The following is a 25,352-nucleotide window of genomic DNA, read 5'->3' as shown; positions in this document are numbered from 1 at the left end:
TTTCAATAAATCTAATGTAAATAGCTGCATCATTTTGCATTCAGTGTTCCTTTGGATGATTTTGATTTCTTGAGATTTGTAAACGTATCATTACTCTCCAACCTTGCTAAAAAGGCATATTCTGCGGCAACCATAATCACTAACAGTAATGACAAAATTAGGTTTGCACGAATGCTCCATTGATAAGCGAACTTCATACCCTGGTTGCGTGAATCGTTCTCTATTTAGGAGGGAAAAAAGGTGACCTCTGCATCTTAAGATGTGACCACAGGCAGTACTCACTGTTACGAACACATCTCAAGTCGACTGTGTAAATTCCCTTGATGACTTTTGTTCTCAGTAACGCATGCTGCTTCCAAATGTTCAGCTTTTACAATTGAGACCTTTGATGAAGCAAAGCATTAATCACAAATAAGGTTTTGGTGATCTTTTTTTGATCAAATAACATTCATGGTTGTGTGAGTTTTGGATGATGTCCTGACAAATTGATTAAAATACACTCCTGAGAGGAAGGACCTAGACTGTCCCTGCAGAGCAGAGAAAATTGAAGGAAAATAGTTTTAAGAATGATTGTAATGGCCTGTGCAAAAGTGTCCTCAAATGTGACATCTGCATTTCGGCTGCAGAGTTAATTAAGCTGAAACAGCGGATGACTTGTCAATATTCTGATGCAAATAGTAAAAACGGAAACAGCAATTTAATTTTTCGCCCAGCTCTTTGTAAGTGAAAATGATGTGCACTGAAGAAGAAAATCACCATTATTGTCAGTCGTTTGTTGAAAATACTGGAGTCATTGATGAAGCTTTATATTAAATATGAATTATGTTTGTTTTTCAAATTGAGAGTACTTTCAAAGTCAACATGGCAAGCAGCACAAATGCTTTGAATTGTTCAATATTATTTGAATAGATGGCATAGGTAATTTGTAAATGATTATTTTAATCTTTATACATGTATTCTGATGTATTGAAACTGAAAATCTTTCAATTATAAAGACCTTATTGGTAAAGACATGTAATTCATTGTGTACAAATATTACATTAAGGATTTTAAGCAGGCATAGTACTTGACTCCACCCACACCTGTGTCTGTTACTTCACCTGCAGAAGCTCCACAATGCCTTGTATACACGGCACTGTACTGAGGCTTGGGTAGCAACACATATTGATTGTGGCCATCAGCTGTTCTACTAAAGCTGACATAGATACGGCTAGACTGTTGCATGTACATGGCAGGAGGTGACACAATAACATCTGGTAGCCAGCATGTGTGTGGCACTACTCCATGCCTGCTCTCCCTTCATAAACTACTTGCAGCGCCATGGCAGGGCTAAGGTAGACTTCATTTACGCCACTTGCATATTGTAACTGTAATTTATCTTCATTAGTTACTGTCCAGGAGAATGTGTTTTCATATCACTTTCAACTCCAGAGAACAAGTGTTGGTGCATACAGACTGTGGAGAACAAGTGTTGGTGTATACGTACTGTGTCCAGTTGGTGACTATATAATAATGTTTGAGTATTGCTTGTTTTATTCTAAGGCTGGAGACTGCCTGTAGATATGGTAAAGATGTAATCCTAGATGCCCATAAAAGCTGCCGATATCAGTTGATATGATATGCCATTGATCAATAGCCCATCTAGATTTTGTGCCAGGGATAAGTGAGTCAGTTGGTAAATGAATTCACCTCAAGCATTGATAGGACACTTCCTAAGTCTGCATAGTATTATGAAAAGCCCAATTATCTTTGTACAGACAGACTCTGTGTAGATCTCAGTTCCGTGTCAACTTAGTTTACCTGTTTACTGGATTGTTGTCTTGGGGCCTGAGATTATAACCGAATTAGAGACAGATTGAGATTGAAAGTGTGGGCAGTGCTTGCGGGCAGTGCTTTGAGGACTTAACCTTGCTGTGTGGTGCCCCCCCCCCCCCCCTCCATGCAATCCTTGCCCCAGGCCAACCTGACCGCTGTCCTGCACTGCCCCCGCTACTAGTCAATCTTCCTCAGTGCTGGCTTGTAGCACATTGCACACTAGCTCATTGTCATTCACCTTCAATGTGTTAAACCTTTTGTTTCTTGGACAATTATATACCCTCTAAAGACCTGCCTCATGAATAAAAGATTTGGTTGATGGAGAAAGCTTTGACTCCTGAGGTAAGAGGCAGTTTTCACAGGAATACTTATTAGCAGTTATTATTTGCGTTAGAGATTTGTGAGCTAGGGCTCCCAGCAGCTCTTGATGTTTGTCAAGATTTGTAAAGTTAAAGTGATATGGCAAATTGCTGTGTTCTGGTCAACTTCTGCATGTGTGTAACATCATCTAAATTTGTCAAGATTTGTAACAGCAGTGATTAATGAAGTGTGAAACAGTTGGCAACAAACAATCTTATTTTATTAACAGAGGCCGTTAAAAAACTTAAATCAATTATGTTTTATGATTAATTTGATGATTTGTCAATCAAGAATGCAGGTCAGGTTGTTAGGCCTATAAATAGTTAGTATCTAATTTGATAGGTTAATGTCAACTGCTTGCCTTGGGGCTCGCTGATGAAGTTTGGGCTTCAGGTCTCACAATTGCCACCATTTCAAGTGTCCAGGCTACTTTGCCACCCCTCACTGCTATTGTGTCTATTTTAATCTCGGGGCAGTTAAAATACTTGAAAATCCTCATCCTCCTTCTCACACTCTTGTTTCTCATAATTAAAGAAGCGGGAGACTTCTTTACCTCTTGCTTTAACATCTGGCCGTGTTTTCTCCCAGTATTTTCTCAGGCTCCCTTCGTGCATGCATGTGCATGGGAAACCTGATATATCACACACATCCGAAAACATCTTTACTCATATTTCGGGGTATTTTTTCCTGTCTTACTAAGAGGGCTAGCATGGTTAGAAGTAGGCTTGGAGGTGGGAGCTGCTTACCTTTCGGTATTTTGTGATTGGAATATTAGAGCAGAAGTCATTGCTTCCCTGTGCTTGTGTTTTAGGGAACACCATCATTGTCAAGGTGAGGTTTTGTTTTAGTTGCCTCAGAGTTGTTGAGGTGGATCTGTGTGGAGGTGTACACGATATAGGGAAATCTGTTATGCTTTTACAAGACTTCCGAATAAGCTTGTGAGTATGTGCTGACACGATGTGTGTCTGACCTCGGGTACATCACATTTCAGGTAAGCTGCCTTGAAATTGCAAGTTTTGGCATCCGACATTGGTCAAAGGGCATCTGTAGACATGATCTGTTGTGGACAAAAAACTGCACATGTTGGTTCAGACAAGGGTTCAGATTAGTGTGCATATTGTTGGTTCAGATAAGGATTCAGATTGGAGTATTTCTTGTTGGGTCAGACAAGGTTCAGATAAGTGTGCATATTGTTAGTAAAGACAAGGATTCAGATTGGAGTATTTCTTGCTGGGTCAGACAAAGGTTCAGATAAGTGTGCATATTGTTAGTAAAGACAAGGATTCAGATTGGAGTATTTCTTGTTGGGTCAGACAAAGGTTCAGATAAGTGTGCATATTGTTAGTAAAGACAAGGATTCAGATTGGAGTATTTCTTGTTGGGTCAGACAAAGGTTCAGATAAGTGTGCATATTGTTAGTAAAGACAAGGATTCAGATTGGAGTATTTCTTGTTGGGTCAGACAAAGGTTCAGATAAGTGTGCATATTGTTGGGTCAGACAAAGGTTCAGATAAGTGTGCATATTGTTAGTAAAGACAAGGATTCAGGTGGGTATGCATATTGTTGGCTAATCTTCACTATCAGAAGCCTCACACCTAAAATAACGGCCAAACATCATGCAGCATATATATAGGAGTGTCTGGATGAGAATGGTTGTTAGAAGGCATGTTGAGGATATGACAGCTATGTTTGGTATGCAGCAATCAGTTATCTGGATCTGCAAGCTGCCTCCAGTCATCTGAATCTATTTTTGACAGATGGAAGTTCTTGTTTTGTTTTCTTTTTGACCAAGTTATCAGTGAGCTGTTGAGCAGCTATGTAGTGTGTATGATGGCTGGAGACATGCCTAGTGCTCAACTGCTTGTGTTAGCATGCCGTGGCAGGGCTGAGTAGGACTCACTGTCATCTCTGTAGTATAAACTGTGAGGGTTGAGTGAAGCTTAGAGGTGCTCTAGCTGTGTATCAGCAATGGTGTATGTTGCATGGTGTAGAAGGTATGTCAGCAGTATGTAATGTTAGCATCAGTTCTAAAATCATTAGTTGATATTTGCATTAACATTAACACATTTCACGGTGTTCTGTACACTGGACTGTGGCAGAACCATGTATAAAGAATCAGTGGTATGAGTTTTGCAGAATGGTATAATGATATCCCAAACGTTATACAGGTGTAAGAACATATCATCTATTATCTCTAAGCCTGAGATTTTAATGAACAGTCAAACCAAGTCTTTTTTGTTATGAAGGCCACGGCACATATACAGAGAAAGTGTATATGTAAATATTCAATGGTACATGAATTAATACATAACTTACATCATAGTACTCCAGCCTGGAGATCTTTCCATATTGTGACACTGTGTGTGCTGAACAGACTATAGAACTACATGGGATCTTGACATATTGTGACACTGTGTGTGCTGAACAGACTATAGAACTACATGAGATCTTGACATATTGTGACACTGTGTGTGCTGAACAGACTATAGAACTACATGGGATCTTGACATATTGTGACACTGTGTGTGCTGAACAGACTATAGAACTACATGGGATCTTGACATATTGTGACACTGTGTGTGCAGAACAGACTATAGAACTACATGAGATCTTGACATATTGTGACACTGTGTGTGCTGAACAGACTATAGAACTACATGAGATCTTGACATATTGTGACACTGTGTGTGCAGAACAGACTATAGAACTACATGAGATCTTGACATATTGTGACACTGTGTGTGCTGAACAGACTATAGAACTACATGGGATCTTGACATATTGTGACACTGTGGGCAGAACAGACTATAGAACTACATGAGATCTTGACATATTGTGACACTGTGTGTGCTGAACAGACAAGAGAACTACATAGGATCTTGACATATTGTGACACTGTGTGTGCTGAACAGACTATAGAACTACATGGGATCTTGACATATTGTGACACTGTGTGTGCTGAACAGACGAGAGAACTACATGGGATCTTGAAATATTGTGACACTGTGTGTGCTGAACAGACGAGAGAACTACATGGGATCTTGACATATTGTGACATGGTGTACCATTGAAGCATTAAATTAACTTCAGTAGAGTAAAGTAGAAGTGCAGAGAGTAAAGTGTTGCCACCATCTGGGTGTGTAATAAGGTAATTATACCAAAAGGATAGGTTATCTTTTACAACCAGTTCCATTGGCATGACCAATATTTACTGTTACTTCCACATTCATCACGCACTTGGCACTGGTAGTTCTAGACTTAATTGTTATGGCAGGGAGATACTGTCAAATAGACAAAGAGAAAGTGCTGCATATATATGTGTTGCAATACTGTGATGGATCATGAAGATCACATTTTATTTGAATATAGTGATCATTTACGTAAGTATTATGGCCATCGGTTTCCTTTGGAGATTTTCCTGGTGAGACTTATGACGGGCAATGCTTAGTAAACCACTATTAGACAAAATCAACATTCCAGCAGTGATCTGTAAGCAGCTCATGTATGTTATAACATTGCAGCGGTGATCTGTAAGCAGCTAGTGTATATGTTATACCATTGCAGCGGTGATCAGTATGCAGCTAGTGTATATGTTATAACATTGCTGTGGTGATCTGTAAGCAGCTCGTGTATATGTTATGACATTGCTGTGGTGATCTGTAAGCAGCTCGTGTATATGTTATGACATTGCTGTGGTGATCTGTAAACAGCTCGTGTATGTTATAACACTGCTGCGGTGATCTGTAAGCAGCTAGTGTATATGTTATAACACTGCTGTGGTGATCTGTAAGCAGCTAGTGTATATGTTATAACACTGGTGTAGTGATCTGTAAATAGCTCGTGTATATGTTATGACATTGCTGTGGTGATCTGTAAGCAGCTCGTGTATGTTATAACACTGCTGCGGTGATCTGTAAGCAGCTAGTGTATATGTTATAACACTGCTGTGGTGATCTGTAAGCAGCTAGTGTATATGTTATAACACTGCTGTGGTGATCTGTAAGCAGCTCGTGTATATGTTATGACATTGCTGTGGTGATCTGTAAGCAGCTCGTGTATGTTATAACACTGCTGCGGGGATCTGTAAGCAGCTAGTGTATATGTTATAACATTGCTGTGGGGATCTGTAAGCAGCTTGTTTGTATGTTATGACATTGCTGTGGTGATCTGTAAGCAACTCGTGTATATGTTATAACACTGCTGTGGTGATCTGTAAGCAGCTCGTGTATATGTTATAATACTGCTGTGGTGATCTGTAAGCAGCTAGTGTATATGTTATAATACTGCTGTGGTGATCTGTAAGCAGTTCGTGTATATGTTATGACACTGCTGTGGTGATCTGTAAAGCAGTTCATGTATATGCTATGACACTGCTGTGGTGATCTGTAAGCAGCTTGTGTATATGTTTTAACACTGCTGTGGTGATCTGTAGGCAGCTCGTGTATATGTTATAACACTGCTGTGGTGATCTGTAAGCAGCTGAGTTAACCAGTGCGATGTGTTTCAGAATGGAGGAGATGGTGAGGAACATGCTGCAGTACAAGAGCAAGATTGACCAGCTGAAGCAGGAGAAGTCCAACCTCTCCATCACATACGAGGTGAGACACATGCAGGGTGGCTTGGCCACATAGATCTGGTAGAAGAAGGCCAGCTGTCTGGTGACCTGATGCCTGTAGCTTCTATAACTATAGCTTCATTGTGTGATATGGCATGCTGTCTGGATGAACTAAGTGGCATGCTCTCTGGATGAACAATAGTGGCATACTGTATGGTTGAACTAGGGTATATGCTGTCTGGTTGAACTATAGTGGCATGCTCTCTGGCTAAACGATAGTGGCATGCTGTCTGGTTGAACTATAGTGGCATTTTGTGTGGTTGAACTATAGTGGCATACTGTATGGTTGAACTAGGGTATATGCTGTCTGGTTGAACTATAGTGGCATGCTCTCTGGCTGAACGATAAAGGCATGCTGTCTGGTTGAACTATAGTGTCATTTTGTGTGGTTGAACTATAGTGACATACTATATGGTTGAACTATAGTGACATACTATATGGTTGAACTATAGCGGCATGCTGTATTGTTGAACTAGGGTACATACTGTATTGTTGAACTATAGTGGCATGCTGTCTGGTTGAACTATAGTGGCATGCTCTCTGGCTGAACGATAGTGGCATGCTGTCTGGTTGAACTATAGTGTCATTTTGTGTGGTTGAACTATAGTGACATACTATATGGTTGAACTATAGTGACATACTATATGGTTGAACTATAGCGGCATGCTGTATTGTTGAACTAGGGTACATACTGTATTGTTGAACTATAGTGGCATGCTGTCTTGTTGAACTATAGTGGCATGCTGTCTGGTTGAACTATAGTGGCATGCTGTCTGGTTGAACTATAGTGACATACTATATGGTTGAACTATAGTGGCATGCTGTCTGGTTGAACTATAGTGACATGCTGTCTGGTTGAGCTATAGTGACATACTATATGGTTGAACTATGGTGGCATACCATATGGTTGAACTATAGTGGCATACTATATGGTTGAACTATAGTGGCATGCTGTCTGGTTGAACTATAGTGGCATGCTGTCTGGTTGAACTATAGTGACATACTATATGGTTGAACTATGGTGGCATGCTGTCTGGTTGAACTATAGTGGCATGCTGTCTGGTTGAACTATAGTGGCATGCTGTCTTGTTGAACTATAGCGGCATGCTGTCTGGTTGAACTAGGTTACATACTGTATGGTCGAACTATAGTGACATACTATATGGTTGAACTATAGTGGCATACTTTATGGTTGAACTATAGCGGCATGCTGTCTGGTTGAACTATAGTGACATACTATATGGTTGAACTATGGTGGCATACCATATGGTTGAACTATAGTGACATACTATATGGTTGAACAATAGTGACATACTATATGGTTGAACTATAGTGGCATGCTGTCTGGTTGAACTATAGCGGCATGCTGTCTGGTTGAACTATAGTGGCATACTGTATGGTTGAACTATAGTTGCATGCTGTCTGGTTGAACTATAGTGGCATACTGTATGGTTGAACTATAGTGACATGCTGTCTGGTTGAACTATAGTGGCATGCTGTCTGGTTGAACTATAGTGGCATACTGTATGGTTGAACTATAGTTGCATGCTGTCTGGTTGAACTATAGTGACACACTATATGGTTGAACTATAGTGACACACTATATGGTTGAACTATAGTGACATACTATGTGGTTGAACTATAGTGGCATGCTGTCTGGTTGAACTATAGTGGCATGCTGTCTGGTTGAACTATAGTGGCATACTGTATGGTTGAACTATAGTTGCATGCTGTCTGGTTGAACTATAGCGGCATGCTGTCTGGTTGAACTATAGTGGCATACTGTGTGGTTGAACTATAGTGGCATGCTGTCTGGTTGAACTATAGTGGCATACTGTATGGTTGAACTAGGGTACATACTATATGGTTGAACTATAGTGGCATGCTGTCTGGTTGAACTATAGTGACATACTATATGGTAAAACTATAGGGCATGCTGTATGGTTGAACTGTAGCGGCATGCTGTCTGGTTGAACTATAGCGGCATGCTGTCTGGTTGAACTATAGTGGCACACTCGTTAATCCGACACTCGGCTTTATCCGACTCAAATGATGGGAACCGATTGAATCAGTGCTATTTAGTCCCGTTAATCCGACATTCTCGCACTCCGACTCCGACACACCTAATTTGCAACGAATTGCCGAAATCACTCATTAATCAGTCTCGTTAATCCGACACAGTGATCAGCGTACTCCGTGGTCATCTGACTGCGAGTACACAACCCCGTGTTTTGACACGCACTGGCTGCAGAGATTAACTTAACAATTAACAGGAAAAGCTATTCAAACCTGTATGTACAAAGCTATACAAATGTAGTTTACAAATTGAAGCCAGATAAATGTGCATGAAGCCAGTTTAAAATACGAACAGGTATATAAAACATGGTCGACTGGTATGTAAACAAGAAAGCATGGATGACTTCATTAATATTCAAAGCCTGGCTACTGATCTTGGATCGGCAAATGCGTTTGGAGCAACGCCACGTGGTATTGCTGTTGGACAACGCCCCATCCCATGCTACTGTCGACATAACTAATGTGAAATGTCACTTTTTGCCACCAAACACCACATCGCACATTCAGCCACTAGATGCCGGGATCATAAAGAATTTCAAGCTTTATTATAAGAAACAGCAAATGAAATTACACCTCGCAACCACAAGCCCTAGACGTCAAGCGAGCAGGGGACTTTGAGAAATGTGCCTTCAAAATGTTAGAAACAGAAAACACTGACGGACTATTTTAAGTAGATGAAGCAAGTTGTTAAGACAGTAGCACTTGCATTTACATGAGGAAACGTGTGTCGTTGATCATGTGATAAATTCAGTGAGTAATGTCTCTATTGTTATGTATAAATGGGAAAATTATTATTATTTTTGCACAGTCATTAATTATAAATTAAGGAATGAATGAATAAACAACATAACAATATTAATATTTCGATTTTAATGATTTTATTACAAGGTACACACGGTTATTATCTATTGTGAAGACGTCCGATTTTCGATCACAAATCACTTAATTTCGTTAATCCGACATACTCGTTAATCCGACACAATCATGTGCAACCAACGATGTCGGATTAACGAGACTTGACTGTATATGGTTAAACTATAGTGGCATGCTGTCTGGTTGAACTAGAGTGACATACTATATGGTTGAACTATAGCGGCATGCTGTCTGGTTGAACTATAGTGGCATGTTGTCTGGTTGAACTATAGAGGCATGCTATCAGGTTGAACTATAGTGGCATGCTGTCTGGTTGAACTATAGTGGCATGCTGTCTGGTTGAACTATAGTGGCATGCTGTCTGGTTGAACTGTAGTGGCATGCTGTCTGGTTGAACTATAGTGGCATGCTGTCTGGTTGAACTATAGTGGCATGCTGTCTGGTTGAACTATAGTGGCATGTTGTCTGGTTGAACTAGGGTACATACTGTATGGTTGAACTATGGTGGCATGCTGTCTGGTTGAACTGTAGTGGCATGCTGTCTGGTTGAACTGTAGTGGCATGTTGTCTGGTTGAACTATAGCGGCATGCTGTCTGGTTGAACTATAGTGACATACTTTATGGTTGAACTATAGTGGCATGCTGTCTGGTTGAACTATAGTGGCATCCTGTCTGGTTGAACTGTAGTGACATACTATATGGTTGAACTATAGTGGCATGCTGTCTGGTTGAACTATAGTGGCATGCTGTCTGGTTGAACTATAGTGGCATGCTGTCTGGTTGAACTATAGTGACATACTTTATGGTTGAACTGTAGTGGCATGCTGTCTGGTTGAACTATAGTGGCATGCTGTCTGGTTGAACTATAGTGGCATACTATATGGTTGAACTGTAGTGGCATGCTGTCTGGTTGAACTATAGTGGCATGCTGTCTGGTTGAACTATAGTGGCATGCTGTCTGGTTGAACTAGGGTACATACTGTATGGTTGAACTATAGTGGCATGCTGTCTGGTTGAACTATAGTGACATGCTGTCTGGTTGAACTGTAGTGGCATGCTGTCTGGTTGAACTATGGTGGCATGCTGTCTGGTTGAACTATAGTGGCATGCTGTCTGGTTGAACTGTAGTGGCATGCTGTCTGGTTGAACTGTAGTGGCATGTTGTCTGGTTGAACTATAGCGGCATGCTGTCTGGTTGAACTATAGTGACATACTGTCTGGTTGAACTATAGCGGCATGCTGTCTGGTTGAACTATAGTGGCATGCTGTCTGGTTGAACTATAGTGGCATGCTGTCTGGTTGAACTATAGTGGCATGCTGTCTGGTTGAACTATAGTGGCATGCTGTCTGGTTGAACTATATTGGCATGCTGTCTGGTTGAACTATAGTGGCATGCTGTGCAAGTACAGCAAGCAGCCAGTGCCTCAGCTACATTGTTATAAATTCCAGACATCTGACGCATGTTTGAGACCACAGGTACTTCAGTTATGAGTTGACATACAGCAGTTTTGTTAAAGATTGAATAGTTTGATTCAATGCATGATGACAGTTTCTACTTGTTGTGTGTGTGTAATGGATTGCTTTGCCTTGCAGACAAACCTGCAGAAGTACAGCTCCCACATCAGCACCCTGGAGCGGGAGAACATGGTGCTGCTCAATGAGGTGAAGAAACTGGAGGCGCAGGTTGGTACTGTCACAGCTGCTGGTGATGGTGTAACTCTGGATTCTCAGACTTTACTGATAAATTAAATCTTGTGTCATATGAATAGATGCTATGTATTGTTTTCAATGTTTTTGCAAGAAAAGACATAGGCATTCTCACATAATTTGTCAAGCAGATGGCTATATTTGTAAGTAAGTATCTGTACACTCTATACCTTACCCAACTGACCAGGATTGTTTGTGCAGCTGTCAAGCAAGGGAGATGACCAGGACAAATCCAAGCTACTGCTGCAGAGACTCAAGATGCTGGAGGCAGAAAACTCTGCCCTGGTGCTGGAGAATGAACAACAACGACACCAATATGAGAAGTGTCTTGATGAGATAGCAAACCAGGTTGTACAAGCACTTCTTGCACAGAAGGTATGCAGAGTTAGCCCCCTCTATATTCACTTTGGGCAAGTCAGAACTCTGTATTCTTATTGAACAGAAGGTATGCAGAGTTAGCCCCCTCTATATTCACTTTGGGCAAGTCAGAACTCTGTATTCTTATTGAACAGAAGGTATGCAGAGTTAGCCCCCTCTATATTCACTTTGGGCAAGTCAGAACTCTGAAGGCTGTTTACATGATGGTTTACAAAGTAGATATATATTGATTGTGTGGCCAAGCTGTTCTGTTTGTGTGGTAGTTCTGAACATTCACATTAACAGTGCCAGTACTGATAAAATTGATAAGTGACTTTCTGGAACTTTTGTGCTCATAACATTTGTAAATTCACCTTGTTGCTATATTGTGGTAGTTAACTACATCTACCCTTACTTCAGACACTGCGTGAAGAGTGTATGAAGCTGCAGGGCCGTGTTCAGGACCTGGAGCTGCAGAACAGGCAGCTGAACGTCATGTTCCAGCAGAAGCTACGATGTGCCTCCGACTCCATAGTGCAGGTATACATCTTTATGTCACCCTATACCCCACACATGTTATACAATATAACCCTTTATACAACCCTATACCCCACACATGTAAGACAATATAACCCTTTATACAACCCTATACCCCACACATGTAAGACAATATAACCCTTTATACAACCCTATACCCCATACATGTAATACAATATAACCCTTTATACAACCCTATACCCACAAGTTATACAATATAACCCTTTATACAACCCTATACCCCACACATGTAATACAATATACCCTTTATACAACCCTATACCCCACACATGTAAGACAATATAACCCTTTATACAACCCTATACCCCACACATGTAAGACCATATAACCCTTTATACAACCCTATACCCCACACATGTAAGACAATATAACCCTTTATACAACCCTATACCCCACACATGTAAGACAATATAACCCTTTATACAACCCTATACCCCACACATGTAATACAATATAACCCTTTATACAACCCTATACCCCACACATGTAAGACAATATAACCCTTTATACAACCCTATACCCCACACATGTAAGACAATATAACCCTTTATACAACCCTATACCCCACACATGTAAGACAATATAACCCTTTATACAACCCTATACCCCACACATGTAATACAATATAACCCTTTATAAAACCCTATACCCCACACGTTATACAATATAACCCTTTATACAACCCTATACCCCACACATGTAAGACAATATAACCCTTTATACAACCCTATACCCCACACATGTTATACAATATAACCCTTTATACAACCCTATACCCCACACATGTAATACAATATAACCCTTTATACAACCCTATACCCCACACATGTAATACAATATAACCCTTTATACAACCCTATACCCCACACGTTATACAATATAACCCTTTATACAACCCTATACCCCACACATGTAAGACAATATAACCCTTTATACAACCCTATACCCCACACATGTAATACAAGATAACCCTTTATACAACCCTATACCCCACACATGTAAGACAATATAACCCTTTATACAACCCTATACCCCACACATGTAAGACAATATAACCCTTTATACAACACTATACCCCACACATGTAAGACAATATAACCCTTTATACAACCCTATACCCCACACATGTTATACAACATGTTATGTGAAGATGACATCCAGACTCTAAATGACACAACTGTCTTCACCCAAAAGGCTGTGTTATGTGAAGAGAACATCCAGACACTAAATGACACAACTGTCTTCACCCTATAGGCTGTGTCATGTGAAGAGGACATCCAGACACTAAATGACACAACTGTCTTCACCCAAAAGGCTGTGTTATGTGAAGAGAACATCCAGACACTAAATGACACAACTGTCTTCACCCTATAGGCTGTGTCATGTGAAGAGGACATCCAGACACTAAATGACACAACTGTCTTCACCCAAAAGGCTGTGTTATGTGAAGAGGACATCCAGACACTAAATGTCACAACTGTCTTCACCCTATAGGCTGTGTTATGTGAAGAGGACATCCAGACACTAAATGACACAACTGTCTTCACCCTATAGGCTGTGTTATGTGAAGAGGACATCCAGACACTAAATGACACAACTGTCTTCACCCTATAGGCTGTGTTATGTGAAGAGGACATCCAGACACTAAATGACACAACTGTCTTCACCCAAAAGGCTGTGTTATGTGAAGAGGACATCCAGACACTAAATGACACAACTTTCTTCACCCTATAGGCTGTGTTATGTGAAGAGGACATCCAGACACTAAATGACACAACTGTCTTCACCCTATAGGCTGTGTTATGTGAAGAGGACATCCAGACACTAAATGACACAACTTTCTTCACCCTATAGGCTGTGTTATGTGAAGAGGACATCCAGACACTAAATGACACAACTGTCTTCACCCTATAGGCTGTGTTATGTGAAGAGGACATCCAGACACTAAATGACACAACTGTCTTCACCCTATAGGCTGTGTTATGTGAAGAGGACATCCAGACACTAAATGACACAACTGTCTTCACCCAAAAGGCTGTGTTATGTGAAGAGGACATCCAGACGCTAAATGACACAACTCTCCTTGCACAGCATTAACGATTTGTTATTACTTCATGTTGCAGTACTCAGTAGGGATATATACGTGACATACAACCCAGCCCGGTGTACCTGCCACTCGTGTTATTGACACCTGAAAGGTATTTCATGTGACTTTATTTGTTGTTTCAGCAATCTGTGCCTTCTCGCAAGCAGCTTGCTCCAGTCCAGGTTTGTGAGGCAGCAAAGTCCAACACCACCCCTGTCAGTATAACAGCCATAGTACACCCACAATCTCAGCAGGTCAGTGCATTGAAGGTCCTTCTAAAGAATTCTAAACTGATCTTTATCAAAGCTTTCTTACCATTTAGTTTAACTGACGTATTTAATGTTTAATACTAACATTCCCCAGTTGTTCTCTCTCTGACCATGCACCTGTCCCGTTTCTCACCATCCAGCCCCGGCACATCACACAAACAGCTCGCCCTCAAGCAGCAGCAGCACCAGCAGGGGGTAAAGGGGAGACAACCCCACCAACACTGGAGAGGTCCACGGGTTCACTTCAGAGCATGTGTAGTGAATATGTACGTTCTTGACTTGTCAATCTAGATACTATGTAAGAGACCCGTGAAGATCCGGGGTAGAAAAGGTCTTCAGTAACCTATGCTTGCTGTAAAAGGCGACTATGCTTGTCGTAAGAGGCGACTGACGGGATCGGGTGGTTAGGCTCACTGACATGGTTGATGCATGTCATCGTATCCCAAATGCGTGGATCGATGCTCATGATGTCAACCACTGGATTGTCTGGTCCAGACTCGATTATTTTCAGACCACCATCATAAAGCTGGAATGTTGCTGCGTGCAGCGTTAAACAACAAACAAACAAACTATGTAAGAATCAATTATGATACACTTTCAGCAAGTTATTTAATTTGGTTAATGAACATCAATTAGTAAAATCTTTCTCAAAACTTTGATATATATCCCCAATGCTTTGTATCCCTAGTTTCTTTAATCTAACCCATGAATGTTCTTTGTTATAGCTGTTTGATGATAGTCCTGGTATGCCCGAGATGAGTTCTCCTCCCCCTTGGCTGAGAGATAAGCTGGACTTGCCCTTGACAGATGAAAGTCGGCCCAGTTCTTCTGACAACAGTCCTGTGACCCCCCCTACCCCCTCCCACACAGAGTCCATTGCAAAGGCCAGCAGCAGCCCAGCATTACAGACAAAAATAAAAACAGAATTCCCAGCCAATAATTCTAGTCCAAAGGTGAAACATGTCACTGGACTTGAAAGAGGCTGTCAGTCTCTAGATCGGATTGGTGTTGCTAGAAAGTCCCCTAGTATCAAAAACACAACACGTCCTCATCGAAAACCTAAAAGTTTAGGGAAGAAGTCATCCAGTGAGAAGAATGTAAATGCTGAAGGTGCTGCTAACAAAGCACAAGTTTTGCCCCCTCCATCTCCACGGACCAAGTCTCGAATACCAAGCAGGGTTCCAACACTTACAGCCAATCAGGGAGCTCGGAAAGGGTCAGGTGACCACACACCCGAGCAGAAAGTGCAAGGACCAAAACACAATACACCTCAAAGTTTCCATGATCTCATGTCACAGAGGAAAAAAGCACTCTCTCGGGATAATTCTCCTAAATCTGTCAACTCATCAAGACAATCCAGTGACTCTCCCCGACACACGCTGCCATTTCGCAGTCAGTACTATTATGACTACAGTGATGAGGACAGTGACTCCCGACCAGTGTCTAGAGACTCTAGCACCGCCTCCACTGTCTCACTCAATGATCTCTTGGATAGTAGTTTAGACATGGACAACCCTCTCGATGAGGACTTCCTTTCTGACTGGTCTCCAAATTGTCTGTCACCAAATAGCCTCAACACACCTGCCTCAGGCCCGAGTCAGATTCCTGTTATGACAAAGGGGATGTTCTACCACTATGCCAATCCAACACGATCTTCACCTAAAACTGTCAAGTCAGGGCCATATGCTGATATTATAGTAAAAGATGGCTCAGCAACTGTGGTGAAAAGTGAAGACGGGTTTAGTGGGTGTAAACCTCTTAGACCAGATAACCTTATTCTTGTGCCAAGAGAAAAACAGTTTTCTTGTGGATTCAGTTCATCCAGCTCTTCGAGCACTGAGGAACACAAGTCTTTGATCAACAGTGTCAAACGTAACGTAAGTAGTGATGCCAAGGGGAAAAATAGTGAGCAGAAGTCAGAGAAGGGAGGTAACCCTCAGAAAGTTGAAAAACATGACAGTATGGTGAGAAAATATCCAGCAAATGTTGCTGGAGATAACAAGAACTGCATTGTTGCCAATGTTTCTCTTCTTGTTAGTCCACCCGGGAAATTTAAAAAATCACCACCACCTGTGCCACAAAAACCTCCAAGGTTACGTAAATTATCTAGTGAAGATCAGTGTCAAGGTCGCACAGACAAGAAGGGTAGTGGACTGATCATGGACAAAGATGGAATGCCATTTTTGAGTGAAAATTTGACTGTTGAAAAACAGAAAGATCTCGCTGCGTTTCTTGTCCAGGATGTAATTGAACGTGTGAAAAGCAGAGAAGTGTTGGCATACCATCAAAAGGCTCCATCTTCTGACACTAGTTTCGAAAGTGTCCGTGTAGAACGCTCTGGAAGTAAAGATGATGGATATTCCACTATGTCTAGTGACATTCAGCCAGAGATTTTAGAAAAATTCAGTGATGCTGCAGCACAAAAAGTTGAAATTCTATTTAAATGTGAACAAGTAAATGAGAGTGACATTAGTTCCACAGCTGAATGTAGTACTATAAAGACAAAGGATGCATTCACAGATGTGATGAGTGATCACGACTCTGCCATGGAGACATCCACACACAGCATGGAGCTGCGCAACTCCAACCAGAGTTTGTCCTCACAAGTGTCCTCCTCCAGCTGCGAGAGTGCTGTCAGTCCTGTCCTTAAGGTCAATGACATGAAAAAGTTTTTCGAGGAGGAGGCAAAGAAACTTAAAGGTGCTAAACAGCTAGACGCTTCCAGATCACCAATCATATCTCCCAAGAGTCCAAAGAAACGCTGGCCATTTGATAAAGACAGACATGCCAAAAGCCCTAATTCCTCCAAATCTATGCAACAGGCTCTGGAAGTAAATGGCTCTGTTCCAGCTAAAGATCCTGCTCAGGATGATGGGTCTGTCCCAGCAGCAGATATCATCTTCCAAAATTTCACCAGTGTGACGGAAAATTCCATCTGTGACCATGCACTGTCACTGCACATCAGTGAAGACAAGTTGTTGGAGGATATACCAGAGGATGATGAGTGGGAAGCTATTCACAACAAAACTGTGCAAGAAAGTGTTGCCATGCAAAAGAATAGCCTCAAGTCACACCTTCAAAATTCCATGGAAAACATGTCCAGCAAACCTCAACCTTTCACTCAAAAACTTCCTTGTTTGCCACCGTTAGATTCCACAAAGTATACATCGACCAAACTTCCTTCATTGTGCCTTACCAAGGCTAAGTCAGACTCCGATCTGTCCAATGCTGGACAGAGTAAATCTACCTCTCTGTATGAAGACTTCACGCAAGGAAACTGGGACAGTGGAAAAGTTCCAGAACGTTCAGCATCAGTCTCAGAGATGGATTTCCAGCCAGTGCCATCTACTGGCAGCAACTGTGATTACCAACGCCAAGTTGTACAAATTGACATCGATGAAACCTCCGTCCTATACAGGGTACATGACATAGTCAAGGATCACTGTCAGTCAAAGGTATAGTAACAGATATATGTCAGAACATTATACAATATTATGAAAGGCCTTAATCAGTAATTAGCCACATTTATTTGTATACACCATTATTAATACAAAAACAATGTCATGAATGTACTTGCTCAGTGTGATCTCTAGATACTGTAGGACATTTTTAAAACTAACACAAATATATTGAAAGTATGTATAAAAATCTATTTTAAAAGTCCTGACTGTAACCTTATATTTTAGCATATACACTTCAATTTAGTGGGAATGCTTTTCATCTGTAGATGTCTCCCGCCCTGGTGTCAGACTCGGACACTGACTCTGAGGCTCAGATCAACTTTATTGAATTACTGAAACAGAAAAGTGAGCGACCCTTCACGCTGCCCCCATGGACGCCAAAACACACCATGGATGAATTAAAGAAGGTATTGCAAGGCCCTTTATTTCAGTATCAAATAACATCCACTTCTTTTTACTCTAAATCATATAATGATGCATAAATCATATAATGATGCGTAATGAAAATGAGGATCCTTGAAGTATTTACTAATGATATTTTCTATTCTTGCAGAGCTCTACCCCCTCCCCAGTGTCGATGAAGAAGTTTGATTCTTCTAACCCTGAAGATTGGCTACTGAAGTTCAGCAAAGATGAAATTGAAAAACACATTAAAGGTAGTAACCTCCAAGCCTCTTCACAAAATGGCTGTGCAGAGGATGATTGTCTGAACAATATCAGTGGTAACCTTTCATCGGCAGAAGCCAACATTTCGAACAGTTCCACAGTTGCTCAGGATGGGTCCTTCACTGCCCCTGAGACATCTAATGGTACACATGAGGGGGCATCGAGTGAGGATAGTCCACGATCACCACCATCAGAAGAGCAGACCAAATTTAACAGCAATTTCTACAGCCTCTGCAACATGGGCTCCAACAGAAGTCTCTTCTCCAATGGGAGTCATGATCGGGGGATTAACAAACTTGGTCCACCTGAACTAGAGAGACCAAGAGTTAGAAAAAATGCTGGAGAGGAGAATATTGAATCCAGGGAATTTGAAGAGATTTCAAGACAAATTGCCAACTTATCCAAAACTGTGAATGATTTGCATAAAAGTTTATCAAGTTTGAATTCTGCTGATTCTGGATCCACCAACGAACTTCCAGGATGTCCTCCTCCTGCCAATCAAACCACTGCTCAGCCTTCAGCTGCACTTGATGGCTACCACTGGGTGGATGATGAGTTTTACATGGCATCCTGTGGAGGAGAGGTCATCATAGGGAGCACAGAATTACTTGCTGAAGAGTCTACCAACTGGATGGATGACTTTGAGGACAATGATGGTGCTACGTGTGACCTGGATACTAACTGTGAGATTCGAGAGGAGGAATTCTATGAGATTCAGGTGAATGGGACATCATACACAGACCTGCCAGGATACACATACTCAGAGAATGGGGCTGCCAGTACCAGAGTTTATCATGGCAATAAGGCCTGCAACGGGGATAAGACCAGGCTCCCAAAGAGGCATCTGTCTGACAGCCACATGGCTGATCCTGAGGTAAATACAAAACATCAATGCCAGAGAATAATCTGTCTCATTTATCTGTGAAACAGATTCCATTGAATGTGATAAGCAAAATACTGGGGGGGAAATTACGATTGGATCACTAAAATTCAGTGATGAAACCAGGGATTTGCATGTCCTGAGATAAAGCATCAGCAGGTACACCTAGACTGTCTTATTTATTGACTGGATATTTATGCAACACTTGTCTCATCTTCACTTCAGTCACTTTCTTTCTTTTGAAAGATGCTTATTGACAATATTTACCAATATTTATCCAAGACAGTTTATCAGATTTAAGTGAACTAAATTGGCATAACTTTCTCCATCCATCATTTGTTTTCAGTAGTAAACCCTCATGAAAAGTCAAATAGACTACCGAGACTTATGTAACAATATCATATTGACCAGGGTTTCTAGGAAAGCCTTCTGTTTACCTCATTTATAATGCAACGTGTAGTATTTATTCCTGTATCATCATTCGTGCCAGGTCTGTTTCACTAAATTCAAAGGTCTAACAGTGTTTATTTGCCATAGTTTGGCTGACATTTACTGTCAGTGTCAGTATGGGTTGAAAACTGATTCAACAGATATGTTATATGTATACGTAATATGTAATGCGGGGTCACTATGTGCTTTGTTTGATTTCCACCAAATGGCCAGGTCGTTTCATTGCAGGTTCTGTGGTGTAGTGGTAGAGCATCTGCCCGGAGAGCAGATGGTCTGGGGTCGATACCCAGCCACGTTTACAAAGACGTTAAAAGATGATACTTGTTGTTACCCTGCCTGGTGCTTGGCATAAAGGGGTTAAAACAAGGACTTGTTAGCTTAGAGTCAGTATACTGTGACTGAGTGGGGTACTCATGTTCAACTGCAGCATATCTCCGTGGTCAAGCATATAAAAAGCTTTATTCCAGACTAATACAAGAGGCCACACACACACCTGTATGCACGTCGCTATATAAGTGCAATAATCTTGGATGCGACATTAAACCCCATTTCACCTCACCTCATTGTAGGTCAGCATTGTGATTAATGAATCATATGACATAAAAATATCCATATTAAAAGACAGGTAGTATACTTCATATGCGTAAAGGTCAAAATAGCTGTCACTAGTATTGCTTGTGAACAAAATATTTCAAGATGTGTGGACAGGATGCTATGCCAAGTTAACCACAAATAGAGTTGACAGCTTGTTATTTCTCTGAAAGGAACATTGTATACTGATGCTGTTGTGTTCTGCAGAAGCGTGCCGACATCCTGGACTCCATGCTGGCATCAGGTGGGGAGAGTAATGACAGCCTTGCCAGTGACATTGGTTTGGACCATGTGATGTGTCAACGCCTCATTGGCCGCAGGAGACAAGGTGATAAATCTTTGAACACATTCATAATCATGATAATAAACTAGTATGAGTTTATTCTGATAAACATGAAGAACATTTGGCTTAATAACTTGTTTCTGAATGGATTTTGTCTTTTCTCAGCTCGCCATGAAGTGATGAGGTACCCGTCAACCCACCGCCCTCCTCTTGACTTTTCCAAGTTCTTCATTAGATATGGAGAGCCTGAACAACAAGCTGTGGCTGCTTTCGATTTTCTCGAGGACCTTTCTACTTCTAACTCTGAATCTGGCTCTCTCCCAAGACTGATAGCTCTGGACAATGTTGAAGGCAATGAGGAACGTTCTGAACATTGTCGCGGACACAGAAGTCGTCAGATAAACATGAACCATGGTCAAGGACAACCTCTGGAAGGTCACAGATTAGAAAACCAAAAGATAATAACAACCTCGTCAGGAAGGGTAAGACGGGTGGACAAGAATAAGCGGAAAAAAAGGGGAGATGCTATGAAAGCCCGGAAGCAGCGGGAGAACAATTCCCGTATAGGCATGGGACAAGCCTGTAGAGCTGACTCACCCCAGCAGCAGGACTCCTCGGATGCAGCAGTCAGTGCAGGCAACTTATCACTGAGTGACTCTTGCTGTGAGGGCTTCTCCAACCAATGACCTGACTATGTTGTGAGCCAAATGGCTCACTGGGGTATATAGTCAGGGATCCTTATCTTCCACATGCATTCACACTCTTTTGGTGCCAGGATGTTATATAGATTACATATATACACAAAGTGTTTGCAAGGGTGTACTGAGTGAGAGGCTAGTTGTACAGGACAGGGATATGTAGACATGACATCTTTTATTCTGCCAATATCATTAATTGTTTATTGATTTTATACTTCATTATCAAAAGTATAGAATAACAAATAATAACAAAATATATTACTGTTCCCATTGGCAGCTTACAACCATCCATAGGGAACCATTACAGACTATTTCATGGTTGTAATTTTGTACTGAGATATTTTTGCTAGTCTCAAAATAACTTTGAGTAGACTAAGGTTAGTGACAGAATAACTTCAAGTTTCATGTTGGCAGTATTTGTCACCAAACTCATACAGCTGCAGACTTTACTGGCTTGTATTTTCTGTATACTTAACATTAAATGACTTTGAGTCACCGGAGCTTATCATCAGGTGCATACGGGTGCCAACTGGATCTACTGGGACAAGCTGTACATATCTATATACACATGCCATTTCACCTGCTATATCTGGTTGCCCACGTGGTCCCCGCTGTCCAGTGTAGGGAAGGACACACTCCTCAAACATCTGTAAATCATCTGCATCATTAAAGCATTAGTTACATGGTACATGGACTGTCGATCACCTGTAGGATTTTATGCATCTATCATTCACCAATGCTCATAACGTTTAATCATACAACAATAGGGCATGTGACATTCAGACTGACTGGTATACCTGTCTACAACTGCTGTGGTGTGTCCTGGGGAACAATGTAGGCCGCACCTGTATTTCAGTCAAAATGCATGTTGACAACATTCACACGCTTTATCAACTACTGTAGTGTCTACCTCAACTCTTCAGGCTCATTTGATCAGTGTTCAAAGGTTCCTGGAATAGTAGAATCAAACCTCTATGTTCAGTAACATCTAAACCGTAACAATCAGCTTCTATAAATATGTTCTTGAGATCATTTATGAGTGATTTTGTGCCACGTTGACCATTGACTCTAGTGCCTGTTGTTAAAATGTGCCATTACCCAATTGAGGAGGTTACAGTGTGAAGTAGAAGGGTCACTTGTTGTCGCCTCAGTAGTTCTTCTGCCTTTTTCAGCAGCCTGTTGTTTTACTACTGGCTGATTATGTCTGCAAATAGGAATTTGGCTGTTACTTGTGCTCTGCGTTGGTGAAAATCTGTGATTTTACATTCAATTTAAATTTCAAGTTATTGCTACATTTTTGTAGTGATCCTATTGTAAGTGCTATTTATTCACACAATGCTTTAATATGATTGTTGAATTTGTAATTTGCTTATTGTATTGAACTGGAAAGTTGACTTTGCACATTCTTACATTTTGTGGTGTTGATTTTGCCACAAGTGAACATTGATGTAATATATTTCTTCAAAATAATTATTATGCCATCTTTTTCTGTATTGTTGATTTAGAAATTCTTACTATCAACAAAACATGTGAACTAGGTGTGATGGAAAATATGGTTATCTCCCTTGATCTAGGATTTTAAGAAGTTGTTATTTTAATGCTATTCTGAATTGTTATCAGAATTGTTTTAGTGAGGAATCCTTAATGTGTCTTAAATTATCCTGTTTACTGGAGTGAATGAATCTACACCAAAATATCAGTAAGGTTTTCTTTTTTACAATGGGCCCTACATCCTTTAAGATGTCATCTGCAGTATTGCATAAGAGTTGTCCATCATTTTAACAGGACATCTAATATACCCAATATGAGAATTTTGATACATTATTTACCGAGTGCCTCCTGAGTTTCAAAGCAGGTGCTGATGACGGTGAGACACGCTTGCCAATACTCTGATCCACTATGCAGATGCCCCGCCCACAAGCAATACCAGCCTGAATACCACACCTACTTCATCGCCATTATTACTCCACCGCTACACATGTATAGTAAAGATTTTAAATCTGCTGAATCTTGTTCATGTGGGATACATTGATCTTCATACTTTCATTGCGGTTTCATCTTCATCCATTTTGTTATTAATACCCATTGTGGGACTATGTCATGTAAGTTGTATTGGATTTTACCGTCTATGTGTAGCTTAACCTGACAGATTTGTTGAGTTCTACTCCCAGTATGTGTTTTAAGGTGTGTCCTCAGTAGCTGAGAGGTGCAACATGTCAGAGCCACTATGTCAGCATGCCTGTTGAACCATCATCAGCTTACAAACTCCATTTCAGTAAGCAGAATATGCTTTACATGTATTAAAATGTTTTGTGCTGCTATTGATACAGAATGAAGGAATGGTATTTTGTAATATTATAAATTTCAGTTTCTTACATCAATTCAATGATGATTAGTGACTTGCTTTGCAACATGTTCATATTTTCTACTTGGAAGAAATCTTTTGATCTCATAATGTGTAAATAGCAATAGCAGGTTTGATTTGCCTGCTTTTATGCAGATGTGTGTTGAGCAATGACAATGGAAAGGCTTCCCACTGTTGGATGTTAGTGTCTTCTGAGTGAATCAGTTTTTTTATACCAGCCTGAATGTAAACAATGATACTAGGTGTATGGATCAGAGAGTAGTATGTTTCATAGGAGTACCATATATTTAATATATGTCACACTTTCACAGGAGTGATTTCGAATTCATTGAATTTTATGTATGCTGTTGACATGAGAATCAGATATTTTGTTCACAAGTTTATGAAAGATTTTTTTCTAAAAGGAAGAATATTTAATAATCTTGTATTCATTGAAATCAGTGAACATTTCATATCTATTTACAGAATATTTATAGCCCTTAGATTTGAAACTTGTGAGCAAAAACTAAGCAAGTCACATGAGTATGTACTTTTCATACCAATAATAAACTACTATATCTAGATGCAATGCATTGTGTTTTGTTGCCTTCACATGTTTACTACACATCAACAAATTTCATTACTATAATTACATTTTCAGACTGAAAGAGGGATATGTAATATTGTGGCCATATGAAGAAATGAGGTGTCACCATTGTCGGGAATAAATATTGAACACTCTCATAAACTTGATCCATGTTGTTTTAGCTACAGTTCAACTGCTACACTGACTCAAGGATGGGAATCTTGAACCTAATTTTGCCTACTTGAATGTAAGTCTTGCCGTCCTCGTACATATCTGCAGAAACCACTTGTCCACTGAAGCTGTAAATTAACATTATTCAAATCATCACACAGAAATACTTTACCTAAACAGGAACCCTCTGTTCTGAATATGCAATTTTTACACTATGCATTTCTTCTTATTCTTCGATCCTGGTGTTAGAACAAAGTTTCCAGCTTCAAAAAACATTAATCACCCAAACACATCCCATACATCACCAAATCAGCACTGTGATCATGGGTCACACACCACTGCATTCCCGTGCGACACGACCCCTGCGATCCTAACACCAGACATATCCAGCACCCTCATTCTCAATTCTATTGCGGGGGGCACGGGTGGCCCAGTCGTCTAAGGTGCCGCGATTCGCTGTGCAGAGTTGCGTCCCTTGGGCACGCCAGAAACCTATGATTGTGGGT

The 25,352-nt window shown here is 40.7% G+C and overlaps 1 protein-coding gene across 9 annotated transcripts in view; it reads left to right on the top strand.

The window, feature by feature from the left end:
- The window catches only part of LOC124149528, a 193,009-nt gene extending 168,179 nt beyond the window's left edge, over positions 1–24,830 (top strand). For 8 of the 9 annotated variants that reach the window (XM_046521180.2, XM_046521178.2, XM_046521181.2 and 5 more), the window contains 11 exons: positions 6,683–6,773; positions 11,333–11,422; positions 11,648–11,821; positions 12,224–12,343; positions 14,591–14,701; positions 14,857–14,982; positions 15,442–18,171; positions 18,444–18,584; positions 18,731–19,717; positions 20,972–21,092; positions 21,213–24,830. In XM_046521180.2, coding sequence (XP_046377136.2) covers positions 6,683–6,773; positions 11,333–11,422; positions 11,648–11,821; positions 12,224–12,343; positions 14,591–14,701; positions 14,857–14,982; positions 15,442–18,171; positions 18,444–18,584; positions 18,731–19,717; positions 20,972–21,092; positions 21,213–21,733 — 5,212 coding nt within the window. In that variant the 3' untranslated portion in view covers positions 21,734–24,830. Of the gene's footprint in view, positions 1–2,890; positions 3,007–6,682; positions 6,774–11,332; positions 11,423–11,647; positions 11,822–12,223; positions 12,344–14,590; positions 14,702–14,856; positions 14,983–15,441; positions 18,172–18,443; positions 18,585–18,730; positions 19,718–20,971; positions 21,093–21,212 lie in introns of those variants that run through there. The other variant, XM_046521186.2, reaches the window with a different exon arrangement.
- The last annotated feature ends 522 nt before the right edge of the window (positions 24,831–25,352 follow it).

Source organism: Haliotis rufescens, unplaced genomic scaffold (genome assembly GCF_023055435.1).
Source record: "Haliotis rufescens isolate VD_foot unplaced genomic scaffold, xgHalRufe1.0.p SCAF_4, whole genome shotgun sequence".
Lineage (NCBI taxonomy): Eukaryota > Metazoa > Mollusca > Gastropoda > Lepetellida > Haliotidae > Haliotis > Haliotis rufescens.
This window is presented reverse-complemented; position numbering and strand designations above follow the sequence as displayed.